The following is a 24,953-nucleotide window of genomic DNA, read 5'->3' as shown; positions in this document are numbered from 1 at the left end:
TCCCATCACCTGTATCCTCCCATTCCTCCCTCCCTCCCGCTTTCACCCTATTCCCCTCCCCTAGGTCTAAGACCGAGGGGGACCTCCTCCCCCACTATATGGTCATTGGCTATCAAGGTTCATCTTGGTAGCCTGATTATTCTTTCTCTGAGTGCCACCAGGCCTCCCCACCAAGGGGAGGTGGTCAAATATGGCACACCAGAGTTCATGTCAAAGTCAGTCCCCGCTCTCCTCGTAACTGTGGAGAATGTCCTGTCCATTGGAGAAATAGAAGGACCCAGAGGGTCCTAGAAGACTATTTACTTTTCACTTAGGAAGTTCTGCCACGGCTCATGCTGACTAAAGGAATCAGCTACTTTAGTTGCCAGAGGGCATCAACTTCCGCAGCTGGCCTGTCCTCTACCCTTCCAAGATGACTGCAGGCAGCAGATGTTGTGACCACATCTGGGGGAACAACCCAGTTAATTCAGCCTGTAAACTAGATTGAGATTCTCAACAAGAGCTGAAGTTTGTCCCCAGGTTTCAGGTAAAAACTAGACCAAGCCCTTTTCTAGCTGTTGAGGGGGGAAATTTCAAAAGGCAAAGTCTTTAGTCATAAATTTTGGGTTGAATTTGTCCTCCACAATCCTAAGAGATGATTTTAGGTGAAATTATTTCACACAGTGTTTTAGGTTTAAGTTTCTCAAGAGTAAAGGGAAGATAAGATCATATCTTAAAGTTGCCCACGGTGTCGAAGAGTCAAGGACAAGTAGATGTATGGGCTCAAGCCAAGATGTCTTCTGCACAGTATATTCTCCCGTCTGGGATCTACACGGATTTATTAGACTATACCTACCAAGGCAATTCTCAGAAGCTCGGAATAAATAAATATAAGAGGAGCCTCTAGAACTAAGCTCCATATCAATTCAGTCTTGAAGGAGTCAAATTTCAACCAGGCCCAGTTAACAACAGAAAGTAGCAGTGTGTAAAGCAAGTTACTGCAACTTAAATTGCAATAGTGTAAATTTCCATGGACTCCAAAAGTGTCTGTGCCTGGCATTCCTGGATTTTCTGCCTAGGGTTTAAATAGTAGGCAAGCCTACAATATTGTAAGTTCTAGAATAAACTAGCAAAATACAGCAATAACTAATTAATTAAATATAACATATACCTTCAATACTTATATACAACAAACCTACTAAATCCACACTTTATATGTAAGATGTAAAAAATGCTTTCAATAATAATTGTACATATATTAAAACACATATTAACAATCTAATTTTATGCTGCATGTTCAGCAACTTGGAAATCTCTACTTTAAAACTCAGTCAGGTGGCAGTGGTGGCACATACCTTTAATCCAAACACCTGGGAGGCAAAGGCAGATAGGTCTCTATGAGTTTGAGGCCAGCCTGGTCCACATAGCTAGTTCTATGACAGCCAAGGCTACACAAAGAAACCCTAGCTCCAAAAAACTAAACAAACAGCCAAACAAAAAACAAAACAAAATAAAAAAACCAGCCAACCAACCAAAACACACACACACACACACACACACACACACACACACACACACACACAACTCCACACTTAATTTTCTTAGATTTATTCTTGGCTTACAGATAAGTGTGACTGTGCCACGTCAATTTATCAGCTACAATGTTGCTAACATACCTTCCAGTTACAACTTCCCTAATTACATGCTCAATGACATATTTACATGGGTGAAAATAGATCCCTTTGCTTAATCTTTTACTCATACCAGGTTTAAATTGACTGAATATTTCACACTAAATAAGAATTCACTACCACCCAAGAGTTATTCCCCAAGAATAAAGGAATTTTTCAACACATAATCTTTCTAGCAAGGAAATGTTACTTAACTTAGCAAGCTTTACTTATGAAATAAGATATGGGCAGGAAACCAAAGAGCATAGCATGGAATCTGGACATAGAAGGTATTCATTAAGATGTTTTAATTCTTTCATTCTTTCGTTCTTGAAGCCTATTTAATTTTATAGACATCTCTTTATTCCTTTTGGAAGAAAGTATTTTTTAAAAAGTTCAGAAAACTATAACCTTAAATGAAAAAAAAAAAAAAAAAAAAAGAAAAGTCATAATTTGTTTACGTTTCTGTTGAATTCATATGCCAGGCAGGAATAACAGCTAATCATGGTGGTATATGCCTACAATCCCAGCACTCTGGGAAGCAGAGGCAGGTGGATTGCTGTGAGTTTGAGGCCAGCCTGGTCTACAGAGTGAGTCCCGAACAGTCGAGACTACACAGAGAAACCCTGTCTCAAAAAACCAAAGTTGGAGCATGGGGGGGGGGGGGGGGTGAGCACAGAATAACAGTAACATATACATGAATTCTAACAAATCTGAGAATGAAATCAGAATTTCAAGGTAGAAGGGGGAATATCTCTCCTCACAAAAGGAATAAGAATGAGGTGGCAAACAAGAAGAGGAAAAGGATGAGGAGAACACTGAAGGGAGAAAATAAAAAGAAAGTGAAAAAGCAACAAATAACAAGAAAGATTAAGAGGTGATGAAGAGGGGGAATCCGAATGATGAATATTAAAAATAAAAGGAGAGAAACAAAAATATATATGCTAAGTAAAAAGAGATAACTACTACTTGAAGATTTTAGTGTAAGTTGATTTCAAGTAAGTCAGGAGAATGTAACAATTAACAAATCCCACTCGGCATTCTTTAAATTGAGCATTTGCCCCAGGCTGGGCACTGAGCCCAGCACTGGTGATGGACGCAGTGGACAGGCCTGTCCTCAGGGCTTTATCACCTTTAAAGAGTGAAGACACTGACACCCGAGTGCACGCAGGACTGGGCAGGTACACAGCAAACAGCAGCACGTGATGCCTGGGCAGGGTCAGGCCGACTGACCAGAGCAAGTAAGTTTCCAGCTGAACAGTGAAAAGAGGAGGCAGTGAAGTGCTTCCCTTCTCCACAAGGAGAGTGTCCTGAGTGAACGCCCGCTCAGAGGAGAGCGCAGACAGACACATTACAGCTGGTGGGTGGTGTGCAAACATGGAAGGAGGCAGGAGCCAGGTACCCAAAAGAGTAAGGCACACTAGGTTGGCGTGACACCTCAGCAGGGAAAGTGGTTAGTGGAAGGAATACGTCACTACCGTGAACTAGACGAAGTAGCGCCTAGCTGCCAAGGCGTGAAAGAGTTTTGAAAGCTCTCTGGGACCCAAAATCAATCCTGCTTCAGTAACTGGGCAAAGAGAAGCAGACAATCAGTGACTCTTGTTTCTGCTGGAGGAATGTGGCGATGTGAGGGGGGGGGCATGTTGTCTTCAGGTAGTGTTCCACTGTACTCACTCACTACACCTGTTACTCTCCTCTTGGTTGTGTCCCCCCCACCCTCCCCCACCTCCCCCACCTCACGGAAAATTCTGAGAGCTGTAAATTTAAAAAAGGAAGAAGTGAACCTGGCTCGGGACACAACTTGAGAGGCGCAGGAGACATCTGAGCATAAGGAGCTGAATGAAAAGATCTGGGCTGAAGCTGTCAGTTGGAGAGCGAGAACAGCGACCCTTGAGAGGAGGACGGGAGAGTTGACAAGGGCATCCTTCCGCCCTCCCAGATGAAGTGGCCAGAACGAAATGGACTTGCAAAGAGACCATGGGTGGGGAGGGAGCCCGTATGCTTGGAGGGAAAGCAAAGTGCTGAGATGTAATAGAGGCCAGGTGAGTGACTGCCTGGGCCTCAGAGGAGGAGGAGGAGGAGGGACTGACAATCAGAGCGCATGAAGGGAAATCCACAGCCCCCCCTCCCCACAGCAGCTACCGGTGACCCCGGGGAGGGCAGTTTGACTGAAATGATGGTGGAAGGGAAGATGGACCAGTTTCACAGTGGAGTGACAACTGAGAGAGACGCCAGAGATGGAGATGGGTACTGAAAGGTCTTCTTCCGGGTCTCTACATAAAGGGTTAGGGAGGCTGCTGCAGGAGCCGAAGAAAGAAGAGGGGTTGCTGACAGACCCTGAAGAGAAAGGAGAAGAACACATACAGGCAGGAAGTGTGAAATCTAGAACGCAGATATGGGGGTGTGGGGGGAGGGGATGGCACGCCCCAGCTTACACAGCTCTGAGGAGAATGAGAGAATGTACGCCCCCCCCCCCCCCCCCCCGCCCGACATCTGCGAGAGCTTGAACTCAGAGACCAGAGGCTCTCCTGGGAAAGCAAACCAAACAGGAAGAGCGCAGAACAACATGGTAAATGCTATAGCAACAGAGGAACTGAAGAGATGGAGAGCTAATGGGCAGGACCAGCCTACAGGCTTGTGGACTGCGTTTCCCTCCACTAAAACTGGCAGCCTGGAAGCAGATAAGAAAAGAAAGAAGAGAGTCTTTGCTTTGTTTGTCTGTGTGTGCACTTCTATACACGTGTGCAAGTACAGGGATTCGTGTGTGTGTGTGTGTGTGTGTGTGTGTGTGTGTGTTTGCGTGCGCGTGTGTGGCCAGAGAACAATCTCCAGGGACATTCCTTATGCTTCTCTTTTATTTAACACAGGGTCTCTCAATTGCCTGGACCTTCACTGAGCAGGCCCCGCTATTTGGCCAGCAAGGCCCAGGTATCTGGCTTGACTTTGCCTGGCAAAACTGGCATTACAGGTATCACTGTGCTTGGCTTTCCCCTGGGTTCCGGAGATCTGAGCTCGGGGTATGACACTTTCGAGGCAAGCATTTTACCGCCGAAACCACGCCCCAGCCCCAGCAGTTGGTTTTCATCAGTACTGAAGTTTCTGTCTAGACAATAGCAAAGCCCAGCAAGCCAGGCTTGGCAACCTTCCAGCAAAGACTCAGACAGCAAATACTCCAGGCCTTACAGCCCCTGTTACAAGCCCTCAGCTCTGCTTGTGTGATGGAAGTGCAGCTTAAGACGGGGCACACACGAATGCAGCTGTGTCACCTACATAATCAGAACCAGGCGGCAGTGGCGGTGGCGGCTGGATTCCACCTGCTGTGGTTTACCAAGCCCAGACTTGGGAAGAGGAAGTCAAGATATGCAGTCTGGGTATCAGAGGAATGAATATGCTCAGACATTGAAGAAGGAAAGAACTGGAGGCCAAAATGAAATTTTATGACACGAATAAAGCAAAACACATGCAAGGATTAACGCAGGCTATAAAACAAACCTTTGAGCCTATTTCACAAACATCAAGGGGGTCGTTGTCTCCACATAAGTCTGTGCTCTTATCTTTTTGATGAGGATCTTCCCAGGTCTAAAGAACAAAACAAAGCAAAAAACAAAAATGAGGCAGAAGCGCAGGCTAATACTCCCTGCAGTCGACCCTAATCTTGCCACATGATCATGAAGTTTTAGAGCTAGCCATGATCTAAAGGAAAAATTATCTGAGGTTCCTCAAGGCTCTGGGCTAACACACCAGTACACCCGCAAGCATCGCAATAATTAAAACAGATTTGCAGCACTTCCTCCCTCTGCCTCTAATTTGTCTGTGTAATTACATCTGAAAGTGGGTGGTATTTCCAGAAGATTCATCTTCCAGGCTTAGTCAGTGGCTACATTCACATTCGCAAAGCTCAGGGCTTCGGTTTGAATGTCCCCGCTGCCTGTGCCATTTCTCTCCTTCTACCGACCGTCTCACCTGTGGCTCCATCTGACACGGTGACAGCCTCTAGATATAGCTTTTCACGTCTGAAATGAACCTCCTATTGGTTAAATGTCTCCTACTGCTAGAGAGGGTATCCCCCAGAAACAAAGATGAGGCACTATTTACTACAGCAAAAAAGAACCTACCTTTGTCTCTTTCCTTCCCTTAACAGCACTCTCTACCTTTGCAACTTTGTTTCAAGACCCGGCCAAAATCATGCAAATAAGTCAGCTCTTCCTTCTGTTGTAAGATGATGACCCATTGGCTACAGAATATGCGTTACAGTTTTGGAGAGGAATAGTGTAATGGGGATGTGGCAGCAATTTAAAATCTCTCCTAGGCATTGCCTCTTCCTGGAAGCTTCCTAACTGCTTGACTCTGAATCAAACTACAGAAACTGACTAAAATGATTTGCCTGAAATTGACATTAGAAGGGACGAGAAACTGTCATCTCAAGATTCAGCCACTGCTATTCTCCCGGCATTTCCATTCCCCAATTTACTGTCTGTATTTCATGTAGGTAACTAAAAATGTACACTTATTCACCATCAGCCCTAGAAAACTCCAGTGTTTTCCTTCTAGTCTAGACTGTAATACACCCACTGCTACATCTTTACTTTAAACAAAACAACAATAAAATCGGGTCCAGCAAGTATTGCCCCAACACTAATACTATTTCAAAAAACTACAAGAATAACAACCAATATAATTGTTAATGTTATATGCTGGCATAGGTGACAGTATGTCATACAGGTGATAGTATGGCCACAGGTGTCACACACACACACACACACACACACACACACACACACACACACACACACGCCTTGTGAAGAATACATTATTATTCATCCCACTGTACAAACCAACTGAAATGGTTTACAGTGGTCTAAGTCAGAGAGGCAGGATTACACTCCACTGTGTGAATCTGAACTCAGGATGCTCAAATTTAAGAAACAAAGCAAGTTCTGTCTCACTGTTCCCTCTTTGGCATGCCTCGCCTTCCTCTCGGACTGTCTCTGTGCACTTCCTGCAGCAGCTGTGCTCTCTCCTGGTGCCCCCGCCACTGCTGCTTCCTTCCTATCCCTGACCACCAGGCATCTGCATCCACCAAGCCTGGATGCTGAAAACCCACTCTACACGGGGATAGTGGTGAATAAGGCAGGCTCAGCAACCAAGAGAGCCGTGTTGATAAACAGCGTAACATTTGTCTCAACGTGCAGGGAAACCAACACGGGACCAAACTGGAAGGCACATCTAGATCATAAAGGCAGAAATACCCATGAGCTTCTCCTTTCCTAAGGCAGAAATCCCACTTCCATGGAGATGAACCAGAAGTCACGCTGGCCTAAAGGAAGGCAGTAAACACCAGCCTTGCCTTGGCCACAACTTTTACTAAACATCTAGTCCTCAGTTTCTTCAACTATAGAAACAACACAAGTAAGATAATGTGTGGGTACATCGGGCCCTGGTCATGACTGTCAGCGTTCATCCACAATCTCCATGCACACCACCCATTAACAGAAAGCTCACAGATTCGTAACTTAGCTTACATAGAGCAACATAAGACACTCTTCCCTTACACTGCCATTTGGGCTGGGAGCCGGGTCTGTAAGAGCTAAGCCTTCTCTACAGCCCTTAAGACTGACCTCTGATAGCATGTGTAACATACGGCTTTGGAGAATTTTTTCTATTTTTAAAGATTTATTTATTTTACTTTATGTACATGAATGTTTGTTTGTATGTATATATTTGTGTAGCACACATGAGCCGGGTGCCTGTGGAGGCCAGAAGGGGGAGTCGGGTCCCCTAGAACTGGAGCTATAGATGACTGTGAACCATCATGTGGCTACTGGGAGGGGAACCTGTGTCCACTGCAAGAGAACGGTGCTCCTAACTGCTGGGCCATCTCTCCAGCCCACTGGGGAACTTTTCTGTTTGTTGATTGGCTGACTGAATTCCCTCTCGCTACCCCACTTTCAATATTATCTGTCAATTTAGTTCCTAATGTTGAGGAATTAAAAAAAAAAAAAAAAAAAAAAAGGAAATGTCCTTAAGCCATGCAGCACTGCTAATTTTCGGGACATTTCTTCATGGTTTTCTGTAACAGCAAAAAACAAACCCAAAACCACTCTGCCTTTGGTATTTTGCATCTATAGGCTTTAGCTGTATTACGAAAAGATGCACATTAAGTGACATCACTTTTACCTTGAAGATACAGTGTAATTTCAACAGGTGAGGAAACCTTGAACAATATAAAAATTTGAGTATGCCCTCTAGTGGAAGTATAGGTGCATAACAGGACAGAAGAAAAAAACCAAAAACCTATTCAACTAAATAAGAAAAAAAAAAAAAAAAAGCAAACAGGCCTTAGCTGCTAGTCCTAGAGAGATGGCTCAGAGGTTAATACTCTGACTGAGGTCAGTGAGTTCAATTCCCAGCAATCACATGGTGGCTCACAAAGATCTATAATGTGATCTGATGCCCTCTTCTGGCATGCAGGTGTACATGCAGGCAAAACACTGTAAACGTCAAGAAAAAAAGGATCTGAAACAATTGTCCATGGTTCAGCCCAGGTGTGAGTCCACAGCTGGAAGATTCCAGCTGTTTTCTCTCCCGGGGAAGTCACTATGGCTGTTTTGACTTGGCAGTATTCTTAAATAATTATTATGGGAAATGATAGGAAATGTCCTTAGCAAACATTCAGCAGGAGACCACTGAAAGATTCTTGTATGGGAAAAACATCAGCAGACCTTTCTGTTTTTGTTGCAGAGATAGCATATTAATCCTGGCTGACCTACAGCTTTCTACGTAGACCAGGCTGGACTGCCTCTGTCTCTCTAGAGCTGGGATCAAAGGTATTAGCCACTGTGCCTGGCCAGATCTTTACTTTTAAAACATCATTGTAGATGTTGGATGGAGGATGAAATTAGGTCATGGAGAATGCACAACACAGGGTAAATTAAGAGACTGCTCCAGTTGTATTCAGTTGAATCAAGAACGAGCAACTGTACCTCACAGACTAAAAGCAGGGAAGGTGAGAACACCTTTAAAATCCAAACACACCCAGAGGAGCACAAAAAGTGTTGTCTGTTCTTTAAATACAAACAGCAGAAGCGTCTTTCATTTTCACTCATCATCGCACAGCCCTTCCCTTCTCATTAGTAGATAGGCTTTTTATTGGCCTGCTAATTTGGGGGGAGGTAGGGCTGACACCAGGTCTTACTATATATAAGCCAGGCCAGCTTTAAACTGCCGCTAGCCCTCTTGCCTCAGCCTCCGGGTGCTGAGATTACAGGTGCGGGCTGCCACACCCAGCTGTGCTTTATTACAATTTTCTAAATAATAATAGAATCAGTAAGAGTTATGCTAGCTACATTGCTATGCTATCCCGCAACCAGTGACTTAGCTGTTGATTTCTCTAATCCAAGTGCAAATAACTTTAGAAAAGAAACAGATGATACAAACCCAGCGGTTCTCCGGGGTGACATATCAGATATTCTGCATGTCAGATATTTACATTAGGATGCATAACGGGGGCAAAATTACAATTATGAAGTAGGAGAGAAATAACTTTATGATGGGGGGGGGGTCACCTCAATGTGAGGAAGTGTATTAAAAGGTCACAGCGTTAAGCAGGAACCGCTGATCTGGCACTCATCACCAAGCTAAAGCAATTGCTACTGATAGAGTGGTGGCCATCTCACGAGAGTCTCAGGAATCTCACAGACCTCAGCAGAGCCACGTGCGGGAAATACTCCTGTTCTCCACTTTACAGGTGAAGAGAGGCAGACATGCAAAGGATCTTGTTCAAAGTCACTTTGCTGGTGTGACAACCTGTCTCTAAAGCCCACCCGCTCAGTCATCCATCACTCTGCTGGACCTTGTGCCTACCTCTCATCTTTTCACGTCTGTGATTTCTAGCACCGTCATCCTTAAGCAATTCGAGAAATGAGTATTAGTTTATTCCCGAACTGCTCAACTTTGCCCGCCTCTGGTTTGGCCTCTGATCAGTGGCTTCTTTGGCTCCCCTTCACGCATGCGTCCTCCTCCCCACTAATCTCCTAAGCTCTACGGAACTGTTTTTAACCTTTCTCTGTTAGGTCCAACAGAATCATCTACTTAGAAGTCTAAGAAGTCAAGACATCTGCCTTTGTGGATTGAACATACACTTTCATTTCTAGTCATTTCAAGAGTGGCAGTTTTAACCAAGAGTGCATCCAAGTGGGTGGTCTAGTTGCATCAAAGGGAAACAGGCTCTTGAAAGAACACTTTTCCTCTTTCTTTTCTTGTGAATGTTTATCCTATCTGGACATCTGTTTTGTTCAGCTGTCCTTTTTTTCCTACACAGTCCCCCATATTAAAAATTAATGCATAAAAATACAAACATGGAACTTCCAAGCAGCTGATGACTGAATGGGGTTTATGATCATTAAAAACAAAAAACAAAAAAACAAACAAAAAAAACTTCTCTAGGTCCCTGAAACCCAGACTCTGGATCAGCCATGTTGAGTTTTATTCCCTAAATAATCAGGAAGATTAGTTGCTGCTTCAAAGAGTGAGGAACTTGAGAGGTCAATAAAAAAGGGGCAGGAATGGCAGCACTGTTCTATACTGGGAATGAGGGCTTGCCATCACACACCTCCTTGCTTTCCAGTCAGAATTCTGGACATAACAGTGAGTTCCAAACACAATTTAACTCAACTTACCCATTAGGTTTATTAAAAATAAAACCCAAAACCCAACCTTTCATAGAGAATTGTATATAAAAGCATACTTAAAGGAATGGTTAGATAAAGACTTGCTGAAAATTTTTCCTTGACAACAGCTAAGCCCACAAAAAGAGATGTGCTCATATGTCAAATGTCAGTCTTCTATACACCTGACTCCAAGAACCTGAGAAGTGACAATATAGATGGTTTGGAGTAAGGTTTGCTGATACAAGTGACTGCCATATTAAAAATATTCATTGGCAAATGTCTGAAACTGGTATGTCCTAAGAGCTAATCTAAACTCAAGGAGCTCATAGGATTCACAAGATGATTTCTTTAGGAGACATAAATGTCTTGGGTCTCTGATGGGATTAAAGACTAGATAGCCACAGTGTTACTAGAAGCTTTAGTTTAAAAATTAAGAACATTAAAAAAAATTAAAAACATATTTATAGATTGATAATTGTATTTTCTCATGAAAGAAAAGGGCTCTCTTTGGTAGGATAGTGGAATACTTTCAGGTTAACAAGTATAAAAGGACTTGGTTATGTACTTGATACCCGATGATTCTGTATATATGTATATTTGTGTATATAGTTCTTAATTATTTTTTAAGAGAAGGGGGATGTCTGGGAAGGATTGTAAGCTTTGTCACAGGTGAAAGCAATCTTGGCGGGCTTTACCCTTGGACACACCATGGATACTCCCTGAGATAGACTGGGTGGAGCCATCCTGGGCCTGGAATTCAGGAAGCGGACCTGGGGACTCCACCTGGACTACTGTTTTTCTAATTAACCCTCAATGGGAGAAGGAGACCTTCCTTCGCACGTGAGACAGGCAGACGGAGAGGAGAGAGGGGCAGCAGGGTCAGACCTGGCTTGAGCAGAAGGAGGATCAGCGATCAGCACGCAGGCCAGAGACACCTAGGGACCCGTCCCGTGGAACGGATACCGGAAGGTTCATTCTTTTTCCCCTCTTGTGTAAGCTAGTTGGGTTGTATAGTAAAGTTTAACTGTTAAAGAACAGAGCCTACATAAATGTTTAGCATCGTAGCAGGGCCATTACCTGGGGGAGGGCCCCGTAATTCCATATGTAGCCCTTGTGCGGGAAGATGTTCGCTGTGTAGCGCAGCTCTCCATTCTTCATGTCTTGCTTAATGGGATTCAGCGGCTCCTGGGTAGAAATCTAGGCAGATCACAGGGGAAGGCACGGGGGGACGGGGGATGATTAGACCTGTGTAAAGGAACAGGCTTTACGTCCGCCACAGCACGGCCAAATAGTCATAGCCCAACTTAATGATCAAAGGTGATTCAAAGTAAATGAAGTCAACTCTGATTACCAACTAACAAGTACCATGTAAGAAAAACTGTACGGAAATGAGACACCCTATTACAGACTTAGGCTTCAATTATTTATACACTATATTATTTCTAACAAAAACAGTAAGATGAATGGAAAGACAAGAGAGCAAAAGTTAAGTGGCATTTTTTGTTGTTGTTGCTACTGCTGCTAATTTGGGGGCCTTTCTTGCCAACAGTCTTATGATACTACAGTTAACTCAAAGGTGTTTACGATGGTGAAGGTTTGGAGGAGTGGTTGTCAACCTGTGGGTTGCAGGCCCCAAAAGACCCTCAGGAAACACAGATGCTTACATTACGATTACTAACAGTAGCAAAATTAGAGTTATGAGGTAGCAAGGGAAACAATTTTACGTCTGGGAGTCACCACAATATGATACACAAACTGTATTAAAGGGGCACACACAGCTTTAGGAAGGCGGAAGACCACTGGTCTAGACAGGTGGCGACAAGATCAAGTGCTCTGCAATCTTATGGACCAGGGTTCAGATACCAACACACCTAACAGGCCAGGTAGCTCTCTGCAAACAAACACCTGTGAACCCAGCTCTGGGCGGTGGAGACAGAGGCATCACTGGGGTTTGCTGACTCCCAGTGTAGATGAGACATAAGCTCTAGGTTCAGGGAGAGACAGTGATAAAGAAGGACACCCTATGGTCTCTTCCCGCCTCTGCAGCGCCTGCAGATACCACCCACGTGTACTCACATACGCAAACAAGGCTGAAAGCTTTGCAGATAGATCTGACACAAGTCAAGGATACTCGGGCTTGCTATTGATTCAGCATAATCATGTTCAAAGACCTTTCCAGAGCAGTTAGGCAAAAGAAATAAATGGCATCAAAACAGGAAGAAATAAAACTGTCACTGTTTACTGGACACACACACACACACCTAAAATTATTAAATGAATATAGTTAGCTTTCAGGATATAAAATCAACATAAAAAACTCCGCAGCATTTCTGTATCCTACTAATGAACCATTAGAAGCAGAAATCAAGAGGTTGTCGTAGTTACAAAAAAAAAAAAACAGCAATAAGCAAATTTAATAGAGGAAGAAAAGAATTTGTTCCTATTGAAAACTGTAAGTTGATGATGGAAAAAAAAAATCAAAGGAGACACAAATAAAGGAAAAAACACAGGAAGTAGCATGAATCAGGGTCACTGTGATCCAGAGTGAAGTGCCAAAGTCATTTAAAAAGAACAGAAAAATAGGAAGAACACACTTTGAAGTTTCCATGGAAACAGACACACACACACACACACACACACACACACACACACACACACTAAAAAGCTAAGGCAATTATGAACAAAACGAAAAAACATCACATTATTGAATCCCAACTACACTACAAAACCACAGTAATAAAATGCTGAAATTTGCAAAAGTCAATCTCCAACACAGACAGGTGAACAGAAAACAAGTGTTTTTCAGCAGAGGTGCCAGCAACATTCTTTTCAGGAGAAGCCACGCTGGAAAAACAACAAAGTCGTGTACAGAACAAAACTGATTCCCTGTACCCTGAACATTTACAAAAACCAACTGGAAACGTAAGGCAGATACTGTTAAACTGCCACCAAGAAACAGGAGCAACGGACAGATTGGTATAGACAACAACTTTTTGGATTTGACCACAAAACTCACAGGCAAAAATAAGTAAGTGGGATTACAGCAAATTAAAAGCTTCTGCATAGCAAGGGAAACAATCAACAGAATGAAAAAAAAAAAAAATCATGAGAGAAAATACATTTCAAATCATAGATCTGTCAACGGGTTAAAATCCAAAATATACAGGAAACTAAATAGCTAAATAGAAAAAAACCAAAGCAACCAAAAACTACAATTAAAAAATAAGCACTAGACTTAGTGATTTCTTTTTTTTTTTTTTTTTTGGTTTTTCGAGACAGGGTCTCTCTGTGTAGCCCTGGCTGTCTTGGACTCACTTTGTAGACCAGGCTGGCCTCGAACTCACAGCAATCCGCCTGCCTCTGCCTCCCGAGTGCTGGGATTAAAGGCGTGCGCCACCACGCCCGGCTTGACTTAGTGATTTCTTAAATGAAGACAGATAGATGGTCAACAGGAAAAGAAAATCTATCTATCTGTACATGGATGTCAGGAATATTCTAGTCAAAGCAATGATGAGAAGGTCTGCAAGGTGGCTCAGATGGTAAAGGCATTTGTTGTCAAGGGCTGAGTTTGAGTACCAGCTATATCATCCATGGAGGGAGAGAGCCAACTTCCAAAGGCTTCTACCTACACGCATGCACGCACGCACACACACACACACACACACACACACACACACACACACACACACACACAGAAAGAGGGAGGAGGTTACTAACAATAACAAAACACCACAATGAGGGTTGACCTCACTTTAATTATCAAAAACGTTATGGGTACTGAATGCTAGTAAGGATGCAACAGTCTACACACTCTTTTGTTTGGGGGGGGGGGCGGGAGTCTTGTCCATTGTTGGGGAGGAAATCTCTGTCCACTGTTGAGGAAGGAAAGCCTTGTACACCATTGAGAGGATTTAAATTAGTACAGCCATTGTGGATAATAGCACAAAGGTTGTCTGGGAACCTGAAAACAGCGGACACGGCAAGCAACTCTACTCTAAATACACAGGCGAAGGAAGGACGGCAGTGCGCTACGTGGCACCGGACAGCACCTCACCATTTCCAACAGCCAAGGGACGGAAACATGGTCCACTGACTGAAGAACGGACAAAGAAAATGGACTCCATTGTCCATCTCCTAGAGCTTGTGAGCCAAACAACGGTAACCAAAGGCTTGAAAGAGGAAGAAGTGAGGAAGGATGGGGAAGCTTGGTCCATGGGCGGAGGAACATCTGCACAGTGTGAGGACGACTACAAACAAGAAGGTGTGTCTCCAAAGGCAGAAGGAACCTGGAAAATGTGCACTGTATAAATTATATATGTTTACAGAAAGAGATGCATTTAGCAGGTTCATATATTATAATAATATCTATTAAGTGTAACACGGCATCATGCTTGTATTTTTATGTCAGTTAATAATTAAACAGAATTAAAATAAATTTAAAAATTTTTAAAGCAGAAAAAATGGTGCTGGAAGAGTATAAACGTTTTAAATAATATTTTTGTGTGTGTTTTGTTTTGAGACCTATTGTGCAAGGCAGTGAACTGCACATCTCAAAATTGCTAAGAGGGTAAAAATTTTAAATTACCTCACCAGAGAAAAATATTTCAGATGATATGTTGATTAGCTTGACTTAATTTTTTCTCTTATATTCATAAATCACATTGTAGTCCACATATTACGTATATATGTCCAGATATATATTGCTGATTTACATTAATTAAAAAGAAATGAAGTTCAGATCTTTGTCAAGTGACTTCATTTTAAAGCTACTTTTTCTATCAGACACATTCACATTAGCATCAAAAGAAGTGCGAAAAAATAAAAACAAAACCTGATATAAAATAAGCAATGAAGTCAAGAAATCAAGTGCCATGCTTGACAATCCACTCCAAACTCTAAGGGGCTCATCAGATGGGAGGAAGAGAGCAAGCAACAGCAAGCAGAAGAGGCAGCCTGACAGCTTCGTGTTTCATGGAAAAGATTAAAATAACGGTTTTCAAAAGCCTTAGCCAGGGCTAAGTAGGCGCTCTTAGATAAGACCCACCAAGTCGGTAGGAGCTCTGTTCCTAGGCAACGGAAAACTCTACAGGACCCAGAAGCCCGAACTGCCATCAGCACCTGGCAAAATGCTTCACTTGTGTCTATAAACTAAATACAGAGCAGAGTCTGAATAAAGCTTCCAAGTGTTCACCACCATGCCAAAGAAAGGGCAAAGAAAATTACATAAATGTGTGCCTGACAGAAAATGGGGAAACACTCTCTAAAGTGAATAGTCAGTTCAAACCCTTTTGTTTTTTAAATTAAGGTCTAAGTTCACAAGAATATTTTAAACTATCTCCTACATACAAGTCTGTTACTCATCCTCAAAATAGATTCCAAATAGCTGGAAACAATGCTTTTATATTTTTAAGTTAGCATTTCAATTTTATGTTAATAGACTATATATGTACCTCCATTTTGGCATTTGTCCACCGAGGTATTTCCACAACCATATTGAACAAATTCTGCAATTAAAAGAAAAGATAGAACATTAACATTTTTAGTTACCTTTTTTTCCCCACTTGGCATTGGGGGAAGTATGCACTAAATGAAAGTCAGTATAGACTCTAATAAAAGAGCAGGGCACATTTCCATCCCACACATTAAATGTCTAGTGCCTCCCCTCTACGTCCACCAATGCTATACACCTTTCCTGTAGCTAGAGACGCTGCCTCACTCACAAAGGCGCTGCACATCTGACCACCACAGCACACAGCATTAAAGGTCACCCAACATTTGAAGGCACTTTTCAGGGAATACTGGCAATCATGAGATGTGGTCTGTTTTAGTTCTTTGTTTTGAGGCAGAGCTTTACCATGTAACTCTGGCTAGTCTAGAACTTGCTATCCAGCCCAGGCTGGCCTTAAACTGACAGAGATCCACCTGGCTTCACCCGCTGAATACCAGGATTAAAGGCATGCACCACCATACGTAGCAGGAAATGAGTTTTGATATTTATTTTCCAGCTAAAATAGAATGGCAGACCACTTATGCTCCACTCGTGACAATGTGGCTAAAATATCACTATGTAACTTAAAGGAACACACATGCAAAATCAAGTCGTCAGAAATGATGACAAGAACGTTTGCATCCATGCTAAAATCATAATACGAAGTAAAGTAGTTGCTATAGACCATTAGAAAGTTTACAAGGAGTTAGACAGGCCTTTCTAAAACAAAGTTAGTGGTTTTAGACCTCTTAACATTTCAAAAGGACCATGGCTTCTTTTTCTCACTTCTACACTCTGTAGACTGCTTAACTCAAAGGAGACACTTGGGGTCTAATGGTAGTAAGTACAACTCTTAGAGCCTGCCTCACTAAGAGACAGTCTTAACACTTAAAGGTGGCTTACGAAAGGGCAGGGATACAATGTTTACGGCATTAATGAACCATGGTCATGAGGAAGCAATGGTTTAAGCAGCACTACTCAAAGCATGGCCCCGGTCCACAGCTAGTCTGTAACTGGTAACTGAGCAATTAGAAACATTTGCAGTGAAATGATAGTAACTTGTATATCGACTGAATCTAATAATAATAAAAATAATTAGAGCTTTGTTAATAGCTGTACCATGGCACCTACCAAAGCCACTTGCACAGATCTGAGTTGGATCCAAAGAACAACAGATGAGGAACAGGTTTAAAATTTGAACCTGCAAGTCACACTCAGTCACCATTTGCGCCTGATGACCAGGGCTCATGCTACCCTGCCTTTCCTCTCTCCAGCTGCAGCAAGCTTTGACTATAGTTTACCAAAGCCAGTATCAGCCTTGTTTTCCTAAGATTGACATTAATTATAAGTCAACAACTGCTTAACATCATTTATCAGAAAATTCAGGATACATATTACAAATCAGAAATATGGCATGGAAATCTATACCCTCCTTTAGTCCCTTTCTTTTTCTTTTTCCCCTCAAAGCAAATAAGATACAGAAAGAAATAAAAAAGAAACATGAATAACGTGAAGAAACTGTCACTGAGCCTCATGTGTGTCGGGAGGACAGGAAGGCACTGCCCATCTTTCTGCTCTAACGCAAATCAGTCCCCAACGTGTAATCTGTGTTACAAGAATTACATTTTATTTTGACACTCTAAACTTGGAATATATGTTTTCCCACTGAAAAAGATTATTTCAGACTAATATGCCAAGGCAGCTTCGTGTGACCCATCTACAGCAGTAGTTCTTTCTCACATTGGAACTGCACTTGCTAAAACACAAGACTTAACCAGACCCCATTGAGCAGAAACTGATCAGCAGAGAAGCAAAAAGGTCCAGAATACAAACTTTCCACAAGCACAGGGGTTCCGGTGTAGATGGTTCCGGGCCATCTGACAGACAGAATATGGACAGCAGGCATATGGTCTGGGAATTTAACTGCCTCTGTGGCTATATGTGAGAGTGGACGCAAAGGCTGGGGACAATAATTTCAACTATGGAGGCAAGGACTTGGAATAAGACCGCAGAGGCAAAGGGTAGCAGGGAAACTCAACCAGAGTAAGAGATGGGCAGAGTCAATCTTAGGTAGCAACTAAAGACGCATAGTTAACAAACAAGACTGTGGCCACGCTGCATACTTTGAAACCCCCGCGTCTCTGTTTCCCCGGCGACCGCTGGGTACCTCTGGACTGTTTCCTTTGGTGGCTGTCTGGTTTTGCATTCCTACAAGGAAGTGTGCCAGGGTTCCAGTCTCTACCTAGGAGCTTTGTGTCCAGGATGGTGGTGCAGGCGTGGCAAGAAGTAGAGCTCTGGGGAGACTCCAAGATCGGGGGACAAACATGGACTGTTTAGGGACCGGACTGGGAGCCACAGACCACAAGACCTGGCGAACACTAGGTGAGAGGGGGTCCCGCACAGTGCAGACCCCAGGCGGGTCTGGCCGTGGGTCAACCAAGAGCCCACTGAAGATGGGAGGCCAGTCCTCAAAGTCTGGACCAGAACCCGCCTGCAAACTGCAGCCGGGCTCTATAGCAGGAATTCGGTATATGGGACTGAACTCCAGGCAGTGAAGCACCAGAGCTCCTGGCCTGGGAAAATCTGAGGGAAACAGGTGGATTTGTCCTCAGACGCCACCCCATCTACCCACCCCGTGCCAGTCCACAGAAAGCCCCAGGTGCCACACAGGTGCCCAGAGTGCTGTGGACATGTTATCCAGCCACAGCTGCGTGTTCAGAATGGGACGGGCAAGAACCTAGCTACCGGCCCCAGCGGACTGTCCCTGCACAATTGGGCAGAACAGACCCAGCCTAGTCAGGCTCCACAGCCTAGCAGAGCCTCCCACACTCTCGGAAGAGGCTGGGCAGACCTGAAGGGATAAGACAGAAAACTAACCACCCGCCCCAATCCAGCAGGACTGAACCGCCACAGTTGCAAAAACATAACCACACAAACACTCTACTGCAACCAACATCAAAATCAAGGGACTTAACAGTCACTGGTCATTAACATCAATGGTCTCAATTCTCCAATAAAAAGATATAGACTAACTAAGATATAGACTAAGATATAGAATGGATGCATAAACAAGATCCAACATTCTTCTGCATTCAAGAAACACTTCTCAGCCACCAGGATAGACATTACCGTGGGATAAAAGGCTGGGAAAAAAGGTATTTCAAGCAAACGGACACAAGAAGTAAGCTGGTGTAGCCATTTTAATATCTAATAAAATAGACTTTGAACCAAAATTAATCAAAAGAGATGAGGAAGGACACATCATACTCATCAAAGGTAAAGTCAACCAAGATGACATCACAATTTTGAACATCTATGCTCCCAATACAAGGGAACCCACATTTGTAAAAGAACCATTAACAAAGCTTAAACCACACATCGATCCCCACACACTAATAGTGGGAGACTCCACACCCCACTTTCACCAAAGGATAAGTCATGAAAACAGAAACTAAACCAAGAAATAATGACACTAACCAATGTCATGAATCAAAAGGATCTAACAAATATCTACAGAACTTTTCACCCAAACACAAAGGATTATACCTTCTTCTCAGAACCCCATGGAAACTTCTCCAAAATTGATCACATCGTAGGTCACAAAGAAAGCATCAACAGATACAAGAAGATTGAAATACTACTGTATCCTATCAGATCACCATGGTCTAAAGCTGGACTTCAACAACAAGAGAAATAACAGAAAGCCCAGACACACATGGAAACTAAACAACTCTACTTAATGACACCTAGGTCAAGGAAGGAAGGAAGGAAGGAAGGAAGGAAGGAAGGAAGGAAGGAAGAAAGAAAGAAAGAAAGAAAGAAATTAAAGACTTTCTGAAATTCAGTGAAAATGAAGGAACAACATTGCCAAATTTGTGGGACACATTGAAAGTGGTGTTAAGAGGAAAATTCATAGCACAAAGTGCCTTCATAAAGAAACTAGAAACATCTCATATACGCAACTTAATGAAACATCAGGAAGTCCTAGAAAAAAAGAGGAGAAGAAACATCCAAGAAGAGTAGACATCTGGAATTAATCAAAAACAGAGCTGAAATCAATAAATTAGAAACAAAGAGAACAACTCAAAGAATCAACAAAACCAGGAGCTGTTTTTTTGAGAAAAATCAACAAGATAGACAAACTGTTAGACAAACTAACTAAAAGGGGGAGACACTATCCAAATTAACAAAATCAGAAATGAAAAGAGAGACATAACAACAGACACTGAAAAAATACAAAGAATCATAAGATCCTACTTCAAAGGCATATATGCCACAAAATTTGAAAATCTAAGAGAAATGGATAATTTTCTTGATCGATTCCACTTGCCAAAATTGAATCAAGATCAGATAAACAAATTAAATAGTCCTATTTCTCCTACAGAAATAGAAGCAAGCAGTCATTAAAAGTCTCCCCCCCACCAAAAAAAAAAAAAGCCCAGGGCCAGAAGTTTCAGCTCAGAATTCCACCAACCTTCAAAGAAGAGGTAATACTGATACTCTTCAAGCTACTCCAAAACATAGAAATGGATGGAACATTTCCAAACTCATTCTATGAGGCCACAGTCACTTCAATACCTAAACTTCACAAAGACCCAACAAAGAAAGAGAATTTCAGACCAATTTCTCTTATGAACACTGATGTAAAAATACTCAATAAAATATTTGCAAACCAAATCCAAGAACACATCAAAGATATCATTCACCACGACCAGGTAGGCTTCATTCCAGGCATGCAGGTATGGTTTAATATACAGAAATCCATCAATCTAATCCACCATATCAACAAACTGAAAGAAAAAAAAACCACATGATCATCTCCCTAAATGCAGAAAAAGCATTTTGACAAAATCCAACACCCATTCATGTTTAAAGGTTTGGAGAGATCAGGGATACAAGGCACATACCTAAACATAATAAAGGCCATATACAATAAGCCAATAGCTAACATCAAATTAAGTGGAGAGATACTCAAGGAAATTCCTCTAAAATCGGAGACCAGACAAGGCTGCCCATTTTCTCCGTATCTCTTCAATATAGTTCTTGAAGTTCTAGCTAGAGCAATAAGACAACAAAAGGAGACCAAGGGGATCCAAATGGGAAAGGAGGAAGTCAAATTATCCCTATTTGCAGATGATATGATAGTGTATATAAGTGACCCCCAAAAATCTACCAGAGAACTCCTACAGCTGATAAACACCTTCAGCAAATTGGCTGGATACAAAATTAAATCAAAAGTCAATACTTTCCTATATACAAATGACAATTGTGCAGAAGAGGAAATTAGAGGAACTACAACCTTTGATAGCCACAAGCAATATAAAATAGCTAGGAGTAACTGTAACCAAGCAAGTGAAAGACTTATTTGAAAAAAACTTCAAATCTCTGAAGAAAGAGATTGAAGATGACATCAGAAAAAGGAAGGCTCTCCCTTGTTCATGGATTGGGAGAATTAACATAGTAAAAATGGCCATCTTACCAAAAGCAATCCCTATCAAAATACTTACACAATTTTTAAAAGACATTGAAAGATCAATTTTCAACTTCATATGGAAAAACAAAAAATCCAGAATAGCCAAAACAATCCTCTACAATAAAAGATGCTCTGGAGGAATCTCGATACCATATCTCAAGCTGTACTATAGAGCAACAGTAATTAAAACAGCATGGTACTGGCATAGCAATAGGATGGTTGATCAATGGAATCATGAAGACCCAGAAATAGATCCACTTGATTTTTGACAAAGAAGCCAAATCTACTTAATGGAAAAAGGATAGCATATTCAACAAATGGTGCTGGTCTAACTGGATGTCTACATGTAGAAAAATGCAGATAGACCCATATTTATCACTATGCACAAAACTCAAGTCCAAATGGATTAGAGACCTCAACATAAAACCAGACACTAAATCTGTTAGAAGAAAAATTGGGGAAGAGCCTGGAACACATTGGCACAGGAGACAACTTCCTGAACAGAACACCAACAGCCCAGGCCTTAAGGTCAACAATTAATAAATGGGACCTCATGAGGCTGGGAAGCTTCTCTAAGGCAGAAGACACTGTCAAAAGAACAAAGCGACAGCCTACAAACTGGGAGAAGATCTTCACCAACCCTGCATCTGACAAAGCTATAATATCCAAAATATATAAAGAGCTCAAGCAATTAAACACCATCGAAGCAAATAATCCAACTAAGAAATGGGGCTCAGAATTAAACAGATAATCCTCAACAGAAGAATATTGAATGGCTGAGAAACACTTAAAGAAATGCTCAACATCCTTAGTTATCAGAGAAATGCAAATCAAAACAACTCTGAGATTCCATCTTATACCCATCAGAATGGCTAAGATAAAAAACTCAAATGACAGCACATGCTGGCGAGGATGTGGAGAAAGGGGAACACTCCTTCATTGCTGGTGGAAGTGCAAATGTGTACAACCACTTTGGAAATCAATATGGTGCTTTCTCAGAAAATTGGGAATAGGGCTACCTCAAGACCCAGCTATTCCACTCCTTAGATATATACCCAACTGATGCTGCACCACACAACAAGGACATATGCTCAACCATGTTCATAGCAGCCTTATGCATAATAGCCAGAATCTGGAAACAGTCTAAGTGTCCCTCAGTCGAAGAATGGATAAAATGGTACATTTACACTAGGATATACTACTCAGCTATTAAAAACAAAGAAATCCTGAAATTTGCAGGCAAATGGATGGAACTAGAAATCATCATCCTGAGTGAGTTAACTGAGACCCAGAAAGACTCACATGGGACATACTTACTCATAATTGGACACTAACCCAAAAGGCATGTCCCATGAAAGTCTTCACTTACCAGGAGATTGGGATAGATGTGAAGACTTCCTATTGGGACTCTAGGTGAGAGAAGTATGGGAGAATGGGAGAAATAGAAGGATCCAGAGTATCCTAGAAACCTACAAGAAGAACATCATGATGGGTGGATCTGGACCCAGGGGGATCTGCTCAAACTACTGCAGCAACCAAAGACAGTACCTGCAGTAAACACTGAACTTCTATTCAGATCTAGCCAATGGACAGGGCATTCTCCAAAGCTGTGTGGAGAGCGGGGACTGACTTAGACATGAACTCTGGTGCCCCATATTTGACCACTTCCCCTTGGTGGGGAGGTCTGGTGGCACTCAGAGAAAGGATAAGCAGGCCACCAGGATGAGACTTGATAGGCTGTAACCATATGGTAGGGGAGGAGGTCCCCTTCTGTCACAGACCTAGGGGAGGGGAATAGAGTGAAAGAGGGGGTGGGGGAGGAGGGAGGAACAGGAGGATACAAGAGAGAGGATAACAATGGCGATGTAATCGAATAAATTAATTAAATAAAATAAAAAAGGCATAGTTAAGAGACACATTTGGGGGGCTGGAGAGATGGCTCAGAGGTTAAGATCACTGACTGCTCTTCCAGAGGTCCTGAGTTCAGTTCTCAGCAACCACATGGTGGCTCACAACTATCTATAATGGGATCTGATGCCCTCTTCTGGCCTGAAGGTGTACATGCAGGCAGAGCACTGTATACATGATAAATAAATCTAAGGAAAAAAGAAAGACACATATGAAATCAATTTATTTTAACATAATAGCTGCTGTATCCGATTTTCTACTTCGAAAAGACTGCTGTACCTTAGCTCTAAAAAGACTCTCAAACTAGCTTCTCTTGTTTAATCTAAAAAAGAAATAAACTGAGGCAGGAAAAATGGCTGTGTGTAAAAGCACACTTATATACATGTTAGAAAAGAATAAAATAATGAATTTTATGCTATGAAAATTTTAACACTAGATATTGCCCCCAGATGCTTTAACTCTCTAAACAGAAAACAAACAAACAAACATCATCAACAACAACAGCAAAAAAAAAAAAAAAAAAAAACGTAAGAATCCACATGAAAGTCTTACAGGGGGAAAATTAGAAGCAGTTTAAAAATACAAACCATCACCAAGGTCATCAACGGACAGTATAATGTGACTGAAGAGGCTAAGAAGTTCCTGCTGTTCTTCCAGAGCACCCAAGCCAGGTGGCTCACAGCCATCAGTAATGCCAGCTGAAAGGAATCTGGCACCCTTTCCTAATCTCCATGAGGACCTACCTGCATGTATGTGCACACATACGCACAAACATAGCATAGATACAAAATAAAACGTTACACAACTCAACAGTAAAAACCTTTAAATATACCTTATAGTCATCATTTCGTGGCTTTTTACTGGGGATGCCATTTTCCTGTAAGAGCAAAGACAGTAAATTATGATGGGAATACTTCATAAAGCAGTGCAGGATGCACAGCACTACAATAAAAGCATGCATACAAGTTCTAGTAGTCTCTGTCCAGGAGTGGGATTCAACAGAGAATCTACCAGTAACTTGTGGGCTGCTTCTCCCTCAGCATCCTAGCCTCAAATGAAGAGAGGACCAAAGTGTTTTAAAAGGAAATGATCAGAAAATCCAAAGCTCTTTCTCGCAACTTCCCATGTCTGTCCGGTGCAAGCAAAGGCTCTGCTGGGCGTTCAAGGAGCCTGGCCGGTTCTGGTGACTGCGCCATGAACAGTCATTTCATTATTGAAATGAAACTCCTGGGAGCTGGACTAATAGGCTGTGAAAGTGCCTGGGTACACCTCCTGCCTGTGAATTCTACCAAGGTGTGACTACTTTGCCTCCACTAAGTATTTTTAAATTCAGCTAGACTTCACAGTGGGATGGGAAGAAAGATTATACTGTTCGTAAGTGCTTGCTGGGTCTTCTGTAACACTTACACCCCAAAACAACTACAAAGGCATCAACAAAATAAAACAAAATGATTATTCCAAGTCATATTGCCCTGAAACACAATTCTGATTCTGAAAACTCTACATCCCAAAATACAAAGTGCAAAAATCATGACTGGCTCAAAAGTAGGGAAACCTGCTTACAAAGACGCTGTTTGGGTTGATGTCTGCACCTCTAGAACTCATGGGCCTTTTTATCTTCTCCTCAGATTCCATAGGCAGAATGTTATACCCACACACGTGTGTCTGTCTATGTTCCACACCCACCCCTACCCACACCTGTGACCAAGGGCAAGGTATGGGACCTCCTCAACAGGCACATGAGTAACAGGGGCTGCCATCAATCA

The 24,953-nt window shown here is 42.3% G+C and overlaps 1 protein-coding gene across 2 annotated transcripts in view; it reads right to left on the bottom strand.

Moving 5' to 3' along the window:
• Positions 1–24,953, bottom strand: part of Ppa2 (inorganic pyrophosphatase 2) — a 73,594-nt gene that overhangs the window by 33,857 nt on the left and 14,784 nt on the right. For both annotated transcript variants that reach the window (XM_051165510.1, XM_051165509.1), the window contains exons 3-6: positions 24,020–24,064; positions 15,769–15,822; positions 11,396–11,515; positions 5,142–5,228 (exon numbers count right to left, since the gene is read on the bottom strand). In XM_051165510.1, the coding sequence (XP_051021467.1) occupies positions 5,142–5,228; positions 11,396–11,515; positions 15,769–15,822; positions 24,020–24,064 (306 nt within the window). The remainder of the gene's footprint in view (positions 1–5,141; positions 5,229–11,395; positions 11,516–15,768; positions 15,823–24,019; positions 24,065–24,953) is intronic.

Source organism: Acomys russatus, chromosome 23 (genome assembly GCF_903995435.1).
Source record: "Acomys russatus chromosome 23, mAcoRus1.1, whole genome shotgun sequence".
Classification (NCBI taxonomy): Eukaryota; Metazoa; Chordata; class Mammalia; order Rodentia; family Muridae; genus Acomys; species Acomys russatus.
Note: the sequence above shows the minus strand (reverse complement) of the source record. Positions and strands in the feature narration are given on the sequence as shown.